Source organism: Marmota marmota, unplaced genomic scaffold (genome assembly GCF_001458135.2).
Source record: "Marmota marmota marmota unplaced genomic scaffold, marMar, whole genome shotgun sequence".
Taxonomy (NCBI): domain Eukaryota; kingdom Metazoa; phylum Chordata; class Mammalia; order Rodentia; family Sciuridae; genus Marmota; species Marmota marmota.
In genome coordinates, this window is record NW_026000205.1 from 1,888,411 (window position 1) to 1,901,632 (window position 13,222).

The 13,222-nt window shown below is 49.7% G+C and overlaps 1 protein-coding gene across 1 annotated transcript; it reads right to left on the reverse strand.

Moving 5' to 3' along the window:
- Positions 1 to 10,407: 10,407 nt before the first annotated feature.
- Positions 10,408 to 12,125, reverse strand: Fgf21 (fibroblast growth factor 21). The gene is made up of 3 exons (XM_015496590.2): positions 11,695 to 12,125; positions 11,504 to 11,607; positions 10,408 to 10,807 (listed from the first exon to the last, which is right to left on the reverse strand). The coding sequence occupies exons 1-3, from the start codon at positions 11,927 to 11,929 to the stop codon at positions 10,520 to 10,522; spliced, it is 627 nt and encodes a 208-aa protein (XP_015352076.1). The 5' UTR covers positions 11,930 to 12,125; the 3' UTR covers positions 10,408 to 10,519.
- Positions 12,126 to 13,222: the final 1,097 nt, after the last annotated feature.

The following is a 13,222-nucleotide window of genomic DNA, read 5'->3' on the forward strand; positions in this document are numbered from 1 at the left end:
GGCTGCAGACAGCAGGTGCTCCCACTTGCAAGAAAGCAGAACCTACTGGGAGAATGTCACTTCTGTCTGAGGTGACTGGGGAGTGGCTGGTGCTAAAGACACTAGAAGTTGGAGCGTGCAGCCAGTGGCTGCTGAGAGATGCGAAGTGTCCCCACCCCCACCCCCACCAGCTTCAGACCTGGAGGGTGACTTTCATGTTGAAAAGACAACCCACCAGGTGCACACCTATAATCCCAGCCACTCAGGAGGATGGCAAATTCAAGTCCAGCCTGGGCAACTTAGTGAGACCCTGTCTCAAAAATGAAAAATAAAAAGGGATGGGGTGTAGCTGAGTGACAGAGTGCCCCTGGGTTGAACCCCCAGTAAGAAACACGAAACAAAACAAAACTGAAAAAACCCACAACCACACAGCGTCACCAGAACAAGAGGAAAATTGGGAAATCTGGCTTCTTCCCATGTATGATAGGAAATTTCTCGATTGTTTATCAGACTAGATCTCAGAACAAACAGTTGCTGAGTGATCCCATATCCCAGCCTATTAAAATGTCATGACTCTCAAACAGGTTTTCCAGGCTGAACTATAAATATAAGGCACTCTGACAGGCGCACACCTAATCCCAGCAGCTTGGGAGGACTGCAAGTTCAAAGCCAGCCTCAGCAACTTAGTGAGGCCCTGAGCAATTTAGGGTACCCTGTGTCTCTAAATGAAAAATAAAAAGGGCTGGGGATATAGCTCAGTGGCAGAGTGCCCCTGAGTTCAATCCCTAGGACCAGCAAACCAACCAGCCAACCCACTACAGACAGCGTGACTCCACAAACGTTCATCCCTCACAGTTTTGGAGGCTGGAGGCTGGGGAATCCAAGATCAAGGTAGTGGGAGATTCATTGCCTGATAAGGGACGCTTCTGAGTTCACATAGATGACAGCTTCTTATGGTGTTCTTATGTGGTGGAAGGGGCTGGGGGTGCTAAGGTCACTCATCCCATCGGTGGGGACTCCACCCTCATGACTGACCCCCCTCTCCAAGGCTCCCCCTCCTAATGTCATCCCACTGAGGGTCAGGATTTCAACATATGAATCTGCAGGGGACACAGACCTTCATGACAGAACCTCAGGGCTCATGTTCCAGGTCTGGATTTCCAACCTCCAGACTTAGTCCAGTCTTACCTGGTGGAAGGAATGCAGCCTATCAGTCATGACACCTGTCCATTTATCACCAGTTTAATGGAAGGAAACAGATCAACTGGTCATTTCGGCACCAGTGGGAATATTCCTTATCAGACTAGAGATATGGTGTTGAGACGGGATTGGTGTTCTCCTTCTATTCAAGATGTTTAAGCGAATCTCATACCAGACATGTAAAAATTCCACTGATTAAACTTGCAATCAATGTTCAAATGTTTGGAAAAATCTAAAATTGTGAAATCAGTGACTTGGCTATTTTTAGCTGTAGAAGTTTGGCAGTAAATGTTTAAAGGAAAGTTAATTGTTTAAAGATTAATTGATCATTAACAAGAATGCAAATAGTTGTGAATTTTTTTATACATAAACAAAAGCTCAGCAGACACCAGAAGATTGCATCATAATCTTTTCAATAAATGATGTTAGGAAAACCTGCTCCGGGCTGAGGGGAAGGGGAATTTGGAGCTGGTGTTTAATGGGGACAGAGTTTCTGTTTGGCAAGATGAAAAAATTCTGGAGATGGGTCACACAGCAGTATGGATAGCCTTAACACTATGGAACGGTACAGTCAGAAATGGTTAATATGGACCAGATAGATGCCTGAAATCCCAGCAACTCTGAAGGCTGGTGCAGGAGGATCACAAGGGAGGCCAGCCTCAGCAAACTAGTGAATGAAGCCCTAACAAATTTAGTGAGACCCTCTCTCAAAATAAAATAAAAAGGGCTGGGGATGTGGCTCAGCGGTAAATAACCCCTGGGTTCAACCCCCAGTACCAAGGGGGTAGGGAGATATGGTCATGATAGTAAACTTTGGGTTATGAATATCTGTCATAAGTTAAAAAATGTTGCCATATTGTTTTTCTTTGACAGTTCTAACATCTAAAGTTATTAGGGACAGATGGGGCTGAGACTGTGTGGCCTTGTTGATCAGTGAGTCTGTGGTCATGTGCCATGTACCTGAGCTCCTGGGATATTTCAGGACACTGGGTTATGAGCTCATTCAAGTCATCTGTGGAACCACAAGTGAGAGATGTCTTGCCTTTGCTTTGGGCAGAGGCCTGGGGATGTGACAATCCCAGTTGTTATTCCATTTCTTTCCCAGTTTGGGGTCCACCGACCCATCTGATTTCAGACCCCAGTTCCACAGAAGGCCGGTCTTCTATGGAGAATTGTTTTTCTTTTATCTAGAGCCCAAACAGAAACAGCAAAACCCCCTCAGTGTTTTTCTTCATGTGGGTTGGTTTCCTGTTGTTACGGCGAGATCGCAATAAATTACTGAGTCCGTCTTAAAGCAGGAAACCTGATTCACCAGTTGGCGGTCTGCATCCACCAGCTGGCGGGCCGAGGGGCAGGCTGCAAGTCTACACCCTTCGACCCCCTTCCCGGGGTTTGAATCCACTTTATATAGTCCAAAACCATGGTAGAGCATAAGAGGCTGTTGCTATGATTGAAACCATAAACAAATGTCATGAGATCTAAAATCAGAAGCAGAAAAGGGAGTGGGTCAAAATGTCCCTAGTTGGGTACAAGTTAAAGAATGGTAACTGGCCGAGTGAGGTGGTGCACGCCTGTGATTCCAGCGGCTTGGAATGTGGAGGCTCAGGAGTTCAAAGCCAGCCTCAGCAATGGCGAGGCGCTAAGCAACTCAGTGAGACCCTGTCTCTAAATAAAATACAAAATAGGGCTGGGATGTGGCTCAGTGGTCGAGTGCCCCTGAGTTCAATCCCTGGTGCCCCCTCCCCCCAAAAAAAGAATGGTTACTAACATCTAGACTAATCTCTGACAGGGTTCATTGTCCAAGAAAAATGGAAACCAAAGAGAGAACAATTTTACATTGTATAAGAATTGCCATTTTGTGTTGCCAAACATGTTAGGCTAAGCAACTGTTGATGGGCACAGAGGTGGGGCTTTCTATGGGAGAAGCATTTCTTGCATGACCTGGAGTCTCAGGGCAAAATGGAGTCTGTTTGGTCATTGGCCATATAGCCTGGCCCATGACACTATTATTTTGGTAAAATTTTCATAACACAACATTTGCCATTTTAACTGTAGAGTTCAGTGGCCTCAAATCCGTGAGTATTGTGCAACCATCTCCACCATCCATGGGCAGAAAATTATTTTCATCTCAAACCAAAGCTTTTTTTTTTTTTTTTTTGTACTAGGGATTGAACCCGGGGGCACTTAACCACTGCCCACATCCCCAGGCCTTTTTATATTTTATTTACAGACAGGGTCTCGCTATGTTGCTTAGGGCCTCCCTAAGTTGCTGAGGGTAGCTTTGAACTTGTGTCTTCCTGCCTCAGCCTCCCGAGCTGCTGGGATTAGAGGTGTGGGCTACCATGCCTGGAAACATTGGCATTTTTGAAGAGTCCAGGCCAGTTATTTTTGCAAAAGGTCCTCAATTGTAATTTGTTTGATGTTTCCTTGTTACTCAATTCCAGTTAGGCAGCATGGTTTTTTGATCTTCCTAATCCTGCTGCCACTCCCAAAACCCAGGTGAAGCCATGGGATAGCAAAAGCAAAAGCTCACAAACCACATGTACAAAACCTACCCCTAGGGTTTGGCTATGGGTTGACCATCCCAAAGATCCATGTGCTGGAAGCTTGGTCCCAGTGTGACAGAGTTGGGGGGGGTGCTGGATCTTTACAAGTGAGGCTCAGTAGAAGGCGAAAGGGTCATGGGTCACCACCCTTGGAAGGGGTTCATGCATTCTTGTAGGACTAGGTTTGCCCTCCTGAGAGCAGATTGCTATAAAGCAAGGCCAATCTACAGGCTTGCCCCTTTGTGCACACACTTCTTTCCACGTCTTCGCCATGTTGTAATGAGCCAGAAGGGCCCTCACCAGAGGCTGAACAGATGCGGCAGCTCCATTTTGGATTTTCAGCCTCCAAAACTGTGAGCTCAATAAACCTCTTTTCCTTACAAACTATCCAGCTTTAGGTATATTGTTCTAGCAACACAAAATGGACTAAGGCACCTACAAACCCTGCAATTAAGTGGGTAGGGCCAAACCACTGGCAGTTAAAGGCACAACAGCTGTGTAGAAAGAAAAGAGAATGAGCAACAGGGCTGTGGACACTGAAGGTTCTCACAAGTCCTCCTGCCCAGACAGAGGCCGCCCTCAGGCACAGTACTAACAACAGCCTTCACAACTTGCAGAACTCTGATCGGCAGTTAAGAGCCAGGGGCCTTGGCCAGGCTGGAAGATGCAGGTGTGATCTGGGTCCTCAGGGATCTCGAAACACTTGCTGAAGCACTTGTGGAAATGAACAGAAGCAAAACCCAAACAGATCTTGACAGGAACTCGGGGTGAAGGGCACAGAGGAGATGGACCTCAGCAGCCAATGTTAGAAATGTGTCTGTGCTGAGAGGTTGTGGGACCAGAGAGAAGCAGTGAAGAGGGACCTTTATGAACGGTAATTGCTGTAAGGCAGTCATGGCCGCCCCCTCCCTGCTGAAGGTGTCTCCTGGTCAGATAGCCCGCTGAGTGGGAGCAGGGTGGGGCATCTAGTACTCTCTACTCACACTGGTGTATTCTGGGTTAGGTAATGTCCCCCCAAACCTCATGCTCCCCTGGAGCCTAAGAATGTAACCTTATTTGGAAAGAGGTTCTTTGCAGATGCAGTGAAGTTAGATGAGGTCATCCTGGAGTTAGGCTAGCCCTAAATCCTGTATGACGAGTGTCTTTATAAAAAGAGAGTAGTTTAAACACAGAGGCACGCACCCACAGCAGAGAAGGCTGTGTAAAGATAGAGTCAGATACAAACAGATGCACCCAGAATCGTGTGTGGTATCACTTATCTCTGGCCCCAACCAGCTGTTGAATCTGGGGCAGTCAGGTAACCTCTCTGTGCCTCAGTTTCTCATCTGGAAAATGGGTATCTAAGGAGAACTTGCTTCATAGGGCAGTTGTGGAGTTAAAAGACTGAATAGGGTTAAAGTGCACAGAATCCTGGCACATAATCAGTTCCAGCAAGGGGCATCTGTTTGGGCCCATCGCTCATAGAACACTCTCAGTCCAAATTTTGTCCAAATTGGAGAGTCTTTATTAGCCATCTGGCACTGCCCCTCAGCAAGGCACCTTCAGGGAGCAGCACCCACCTTGGTGCTTACAAGCCTTTAAAGAAAAAGACACTTCCCCTGGCATGGGGGGTCTGCAATTGCACAAAGCAGGTTCTTACAGAAGCTAAAATTAGTGATTGGTGAACTGCTACAGTGTAGCAAGTGTCTATTGCAAGCACTGGGGACCTTTTCCTTAGGGGAAGGGTTGACATTTGTGGTTGTGCAGGGGTTGCAACAATTAAAGTTTCTTAATTGGGCTAACTGCCAACTCTAATCAACATGATTTCTTTTAAAAGGGATTCATGTGGGCTGGTGATATAGCTCAGTTGGAAGAGTGCTTGCCTTGCATGCATAAGGCCCTGGGTTTGATCCTCAGCACAATAAAAAAATAAATAAAATGGAGTAACTTAGGCTAAGTTCTTCAGATTCTGCTTCTAACCTATGACTATGCTAGCTTAACGTTACTTGTCCTATAATTCTACCTTGTATTATTATCTTTTTTTAAAGAGAGAGAGAGAGAGAGAATTTTAATATTTATTTTTTAGTTTTCGGCGGACACAACATCTTTGTTTGTATGTGGTGCTGAGGATCGAACTCGGGCCGCATGCATGCCAGCGCGCTACTGCTTGAGCCACATCCCAGCCCTCTGCCTTGTATTATTGATTTGTATCCTAGAGAGTGCTGACCAGCTAAGCTTGGCTATAACAGCACCCACTATGGTCCTTCCCAGGCAGGTGTGTGGCGCTTCTCTGGGGTTCCCAGCTCAGGTCTCTCCAGAAGTAAAATGGCAATCTGCTTCCTCTCCTGCCTCTCTCCTCCGGCACCAAGACACATGACCCTCCCAGTTTAAGTAACTGGACCCATTTGCCCACCTCCATGATGGCCCTCAGGAGCCTGCTCAGACCCTTCATCGGCCAGCTGTGGGATCACCTATCTCTGCCCCCAGACCCAGAGGCTGGGGGAGCTGCAGGGATGGGGCTTTCATGGGCAGCCTAATAATTAGGAGAGGGTCTGGAATTCACTGGGGAATTGTGGGGATAGCCAGCCTGCTGAGGGGGAGGGCCCCTTAGAGACCAGGAGCAGGACAGCGGGGATGGAAGGACAGGGAGGCTGAGGGAGGCAGGCAGAGATGGAGTCTGACAAGACAGACAAAGCACGGGGCTGAGACTAACAGGCAGATAGGAGGAAGGACAGGCAGAGCCTACAGCTGAGACACTGACCGTTGGAGGCTCAGAAGTTCTGGTGTTCTTTCCCATGAGCCCATTCTGAGCTCGTGCCATGAACATCTTTGCAGGCAGAGGTTCTCAAATGGACAATGTGTCAGAACCCAGAGGGTTTCTAACACAACAGGTGCCTGAGCCCAGCAACCAAGAGGTTTGGGATTTTTCAGTTAACTGATTATTTTTTTACTATGGGAAAATTGCATAATATACATAAATAATAGTACATAAAATTTAACATTTTAACTTAAAATTTCTTTTTTAATTTTTGATACTGACGATTGAAGCCTGGGGCACTTAACCACTGAGCGACATCCCCAGCCCCCCTTTTTAAAAATATTATTTTTTACTTGTTGATATACTGCCGGGTTTCTGTTCTCGCGACTAAAAGGCTCAGGGGTCACTCCAGTCAAACTGGGCTAACTGGGCTGCACAAAAAACCACATAAGAGACACAAATACCTTTTTCTTTGGGGTCACTGTGATGGCTCCTCTGACTTTAAGGGTCCACAGAAAGAGAGAGAGCGAGAGCACACGCTGACCCCTTTTATTGAGGAGAAGCTATTCAAATGAGGCCAGGGGTCAGGTTTCAGGGGCTGAGTCTATCTTCATGATGTCCACTGTCAGCAGGTTGACTGACACCTGGGTAGGCCACACCCAAGGGCACAGTAAGAGGAGGGGACACACACAAGGCACTTCCATGGAAGATTCTATCCTAAACAGGACAAGGGGTTACATTACAAAGGAACAGGTGAGCATAGCTTCACCCATGGGCCTGTAGCAAGACACATCCATGCATGAGACACCGACCCTCGAACCCAAGAAGGTGGGGGAAAGCTCTGCCACATTTCTGTGACTGAGCATCTCAGCACCCAGCCGGGCAGTGTGACTCAGTCATGTGCAAGGCTGGTCTCCCACAATAGACCTTTATTTTATTTATTTATATGTGGTGCTGGGAATCAAACCCAGGGCCTCACACATGCCAGGAAAGTGCACTACCACTGAGCCCCAGCCCCAGCCCCTCCTCTGCCCTTTTTTAAAAAAATGTATTTAGTGATTGGGTCTTTCTGAGCTGCCTCGCTAAGTTACTAAGGCTGGCTTTGAACTCGTGATCCTACTGCCTCGGTCTCCTGAGCCGCAGGAATTACATGTGGGCACCACAGCACCCAGCCATTTTAACCATTTATCATGTACAGTGTAGTGGCATTTGGTACACTCACCAGGTTGTCAACCATCTTCTCTAGTTCTAGAACACTTTCATCCCCCTAAAAGGAAACCTCATAGCCATTAGGCAGTCACTCCCTGTACTGCATTGAATTGTGTCCCCCAAACAATATATTTAAGTCCTTACCCAACGTACCTGAGTATGTGATCTTCTGTGGAAATAGGAACACTGGAGATGTCATCAAGTGACAGCAAGGCACTCTGGTTTAGGTTGAGCTCTAACCCAATGAGTGGCATCCTCACTAGAAAAGGGAAATTTTGCTGGGCATAGTGGGGCTCACCTGTAATCCCAGTAACTTGAGAGGCTGAGACAGGAGGATTGCAAGTTCAAGGTCAGCCTCAGCAACTTAGTGAAGCATTGTCTCAAAATAAAATAAAAGGGGCTGGGGATACAACTCATCAGGAGAGTGCTTGCCAAGCATGCACAGGGCCCTGGGTTCCACCTCCCAGTACTGCAAAAAATAAAGGAAGAAGAAATTTTCATGCAGGCACAGGTGCGCACATGGAGGGAAGCCACATGACATGGAGGCGTGGTTCATCTACACGCCAAGGAATGCCCAGGCTTGCAGGTCCTACCAGAAGCTGCAAGAGGCAAAGAAGGATCTTCCCCTGGAGACTCCTGAGAAGGCACTGCCTGGCAGACACCTTGACTGGGGGTTTCTAATATCCAGAACCATGGAAGAACAGGTCTGTGTGGTTTAAGCTTGCAGTGCTGTGTGGCTTCTCTAGGAGTGGACATTACCCTTTCCACTGTCCCACTGCAACTGCAACTTCCATCTCTGAGTTCTCTATTCCCAGAATTGTTGTTGTTGTTGTTATTATTATTATTATTATTATTTAATTTTTAAATTTTTTTTTGGTTTGGAGATTGAACCCAGGAGTGCTCTACCACTGAGGCACATCCCCAGCCCTTTTTTATATTTTATTTAGAGACAGGGTCTCTCTGAGTTGCTTAGGGCCTTCCTAAATTGCTGAGGCTGGCTCTGAAACATGATCCTCCTGCCTCAACCTCTCCGAGCTGCTGGAATCTCAAGCGTGCACCATGGTGCCTGGCTCAGAATTTTTGATCCAGTAGGCCCAGCACCTGCATTTCTAAGACATTTCCAGGTGACAATGACCCACCCCGGGATCCCAGCCTTCCCAGGCCATTTCCTGTCAGTATCAACACGCGAGATCTTGCAGCGTGTTCGCTGCTTGCTGTGTCTCTCACCTATCACTGTGTCGTCTCATCCTGTGAAACCTGCTGGGAGTTGACAGGGGTATGGGTCTGGAAGTGGTGAGAGGTGCAAGCTGAGCTCTCCAGGCAAGGGGGGAATAATGTGTCCAGATGAGAGAAGGGGACTCCTCCTTCTGGAAAGGAGGCCCAAGAGTCCAGGGTCCTTGGATATGGAGCCCCGTGCCCAAATACCCTCCTAACTGCCCTCTCCTGGACTCTGTCTTCTCCCATCTTGCAGTCTCTGTTCTTCCCTCTCTGGGTCTCCAGCTCTCTCTCTCTGGGCCTCTGTGGGTCTCCATCACACAGTCCCTTCCTCCAGTCCCTCCTCCTTGGCTTCTGGCCTCTGACCTCTGTTCTCCGAGCCTCCACCCAGACATGGTGTGTGGGTGGGAAGGTGGCTGGGTGATGGCTAGTGCTTCTTCCAGCTCCTCACCACTCCAGGGTGACTTTCCTTTTCTTGTCAAGATAAGGGGTCTCTTCTGGCGAGGAGCCCGCCCCTCAGGTGAGGCACCTTGGGATCTGAGTCACTCCTTCCCGGGAGCAATGTTGCCTTCACGGTTCTCTTTCCTTGATGGAGCCGGCCTTGTTCCATCAGAGGGGAAAACTGCCTTTTCTACCGGACGTTGACTTTCTTCTGGGTATCAGGCCCCACCTGAAACCCTCAGGGACTATTTGTCACCTGACAGCAATATTTCTGTCGACTGAACCTTGGAGTTAGGGTCAAGAGCCTCAGACTGCAACTTCTATGAGGCTGGTCTGTCCGACACCTGGGACAGGCAGGGACGAGCTTGATCCTGAGAGCTGTAGTCTAACACCCTTGCCTCACATCCTCCCTGGCCTGGAAATGACGAAGAACATGAAGATCTACATTGTAGGAGGGGAGGAGACTAGACAAGCATTTTCGGGATTGGATATTCTCCAAAGTCCTCAAGTGTCTGGGTGGACAGTTTCTGACCCTTTTCCTGAGACCTTGGACTCCCAGTCTCCAGCCCCTCCTCCCTCACACCACTGTGTCTAGGTTCCTATTCCCCTGTCCCTCTGGGACCCAGGTATCTAGATGTCCAGCTCGGTAATCCTTCAGGACTCCAGTGTTATCCTAGCAGCAAACGTATCCCCCTCCCCAAGATCCAGGAGCCCCTGCCCCACTCAGCTCTGAGGACAAAGAATCTCCCCATTCCTACTTCCAAGGAACTACATTTCCCATGAGGCTGTGGGGCTACAGTGTGGATTTTTTTTTGAAGTCCCCCATTATTATGTTACCTCAGAGAATTAGTTCCATAATGTTAACAAGGATGGGGGCAGGGGTGGATAAGAATTCCTGTCCTGTCAGAGAGTAGGAATAGTCCTGGGGACCCTTGGGATACCTTGCCAGAACAGAAAAATAAGGACCAATGGTAGACTGGGGCCTTAAGGCAATGGGGACAGACATGTGGACTGATCTCAGGGTCAACAGAGACAAGACACAGATCCCATTTCCTCTCTCAAACACACATACTCATTAGATACTCCTCTCTCAGACTCTTTATTATCCCAAGATAGGAAAAAAAATAAAAAAATAAATAAGATAAATACCCCAATAAATAAGAGGAGACCCCAAAATGAAGGGCCCATGGCTTCAGGAAGCGTAACTGGGGCTTCGGCCCTGCAAAGGCCCCACCATGCTGAGTGGGTCGGAGGAGCCCACATCAGGGGGCTCAGGGACCAGGATCCCTGGTGGCTCCAGGGCTGCTGGGGGCAGGCCTGGCAGTGGGAGGAAGCGGGCTGGTCCTCGCTGCACTGGGTCCCGGTATGGTGAGTTAGGGGGCAGGCGCACGGGGAGGCCGTGGGATTCTGACTGGTAAACATTGTACCCGTCCTCCAGAAGCTGCTCCCGGAAGCTGCAGGCCTCAGGGTCAAAGTGGAGCTGAGGGACAGAGAACAGGGTTCAGAGACCTAAGTCTGCTAGAACTCAGGAGTCCAGGCCCCAGCCCTCTTCCCTCAGACCCAGGGTCCAGACACAGCCCTCTTCCCAGACCCAGAAGCTCAGGCCCCAGGTGTCCCGCCTCAGACCCAGGGACCCAGGGGTCCAGGTCCCCAGTCTCCCTTAGGAAACAGAACACTACAAGCAAATTCCTCCTTTACCCCAGGGCAGTTGCAGAGATCACCTCCCTGTTCTTACTTCACAGAGAACATTCTAGCCTGGTACCAGTCATGGCTTTCTAAGGCCAGGTAGGGGGTCTGGGTACTGCCTAATATTCAGTGTGAGCCACGGATGTGGCTCATGTTCAGTGTGAGCCACGGATTCCTGGAATGTCCCTCCCCATGTTCAGGATGAGCGAGGCATGCAGGAGCCGCATGGCCAGGAGCAGGGGTTATAGTTCTGAGACTCAGCCTCTCAAGCCATTCTGCCATTCACACATGACATAAGGCCAGTGGTGACTGCCTGCGCCTCATTTTACAAACATTGGTAACAACTGTCTCAGCCTGCAGGGGTTGCAGTCAGGTTGTCATTGTAGACAGCATGGGACGGAGGCCAGCTTGGGTCAAGTGTGCAAGAAAGGATACCCAGATTGTGAAGATGATACCATGAAGGTTGGTACCCCAAAACTGGGAAACTCACCGATCCATACAGAACTCCATCTGGCCTCTGGCACAGGAACCTGGATGTTTTGACCCCCAAGATTTGAATGACCCCAGGCTTCAAGGCTTTCAGCTCCAAGAGACCTGGGGGACAAAGTGGTTAGACATTTGGAACTGCCTCTCCCAGGCCCCACAGCCTCCTCCCTTAGGAATCATCCACCCCACACTCACTTTCCGGGCTTTGATGGGCAGCCCCCACCACGGTGCCATCAGCCCTGATCTCCAGGTGGGCCTCAGTCTCCTGGGCATCATCTGTGTACAGGTACCGCTGCCGGACTTGGCCCCCAAATTGGAGGAGGGGGCTTGAGTCAGGGATGGGGTATGCCTGGCAGGCTCCCAGCACAAGGGCAGCCAGCACAAGGACCCACAGTCCCAGGGGCTCAAACTTGGCCTTGTCCCAGTCCATCAACGTGTCTTTGTCCTCAGGCGGGGTCCAGAGTGCGGGGTCTGGAGTATGGGGTCCGAGGAGGTGAGCAGTCCTGAATCAATTCCAGCTGTGCTTGTCCGGGACAGCAGATCGACTGTGGCTCAGATCATCCAGGAGCTTGAGTCCTCCTACCTGTGGATCCCCAGCTGACAGGACACCCAGGACTCTTGGGATGGATGCAGAAGCTCCAGAATTTATACCCAGACAGACCCGCCCTCTTGCCCTCCGCACTCCGACACATGATATTTGACCCATTTGGCAGAAGCCAGAATTCCACCGTGGCCAGGGCAGTCTGGATGGATGATGCAATGAGGGGGGGGGGTCCTTTGAGCTGGGGGCCTGGACCCCTGGGTCTGGGGGCTGAGGAAGATGAAGACCTGATCAACTGGGACTAGTTGAAAGGAGCCAAGGGCTAAGATTCCTGGTTTTTGGGAAGGAGGATCCTTGTGCTCAAACTTCTGGGTCTGAGGGAGGAGGTCTGGGAATTGGACCCCTGTGCAAGGGAGGAGGCTTGAGGCCAGGTCCCCTGGATCTGAAGGGTGAGTTCTGGGGCCTTGACCTCTGGGTCTGAGGGTGGAGGACTGGAGCCTGGACCCTTGGGTCTGAGGGAGGAGGCCTGGGGTCCGGACCCTGGGTCTGAGGGAAGTGGGATAAAGATCCTGGAAACTGCTTTCCTGACTTTCAATGTAGACTTTTGTTGTTGGTGGTGGTGCACGCATGAAATTTATATCCCTTTCCAATTTCTAGGTTTCTGGGTATTGAGGGGTCTGACCCTTTCCTTAACCATCAGGAAGCTGAGACCACGTGAAAGAAGTGTCCCTAGCAGGTGTCCTGGCTTGGAAACCTCACTCCAGGCCATGGATCAATTTCACCCTCTTCAACCCCTGCTCAGTGGCCTGTCCTGATGCAATCCTGGTGTTTCTTTCACCAGAGCAGCTACTCTGGGCCCAGACAGGTGCTACCAAAATAGACTGGGGGAGGGGATGGTGAGAATCCGACCCTGGTAACCAGGCCCTGGAGGGAGAAGTGAGATCCAGAGGGGTTGAGTAACTTCCTGGGACCCCTAAAGTTCAGGGGCTGGATTCCTGGGTTGGAGGGAGGAGGGCCTGGGAGTCTTCAGTTTTAAGAAATAATAGTCAAATCTCTGGTGAGTCAAGTCAAACGCCTGTGTCTTTGAACAGGCTTTATGTGTAATGACAAGGGTCTGGGTGCTCAGGGCCAGGGCAGTGGGGCCTTGGATCGACCTTGGACAACAGAAACAAGAAACGGGTT

Excerpts from the sequence above, each read along its gene's own strand:
- Fgf21 (XM_015496590.2), bottom strand. The coding sequence starts at position 11,929 with ATGGACTGGGACAAGGCCAAGTTTGAGCCCCTGGGACTGTGGGTCCTT. Across the intron at positions 11,608-11,694 it reads TGCCCATCAAAGCCCGGAAA|GTCTCTTGGAGCTGAAAGCC; the intron begins GTGAGTGTGGGG and ends TTTGTCCCCCAG. Across the intron at positions 10,808-11,503 it reads ATGGAGTTCTGTATGGATCG|CTCCACTTTGACCCTGAGGC; the intron begins GTGAGTTTCCCA and ends TCTGTCCCTCAG.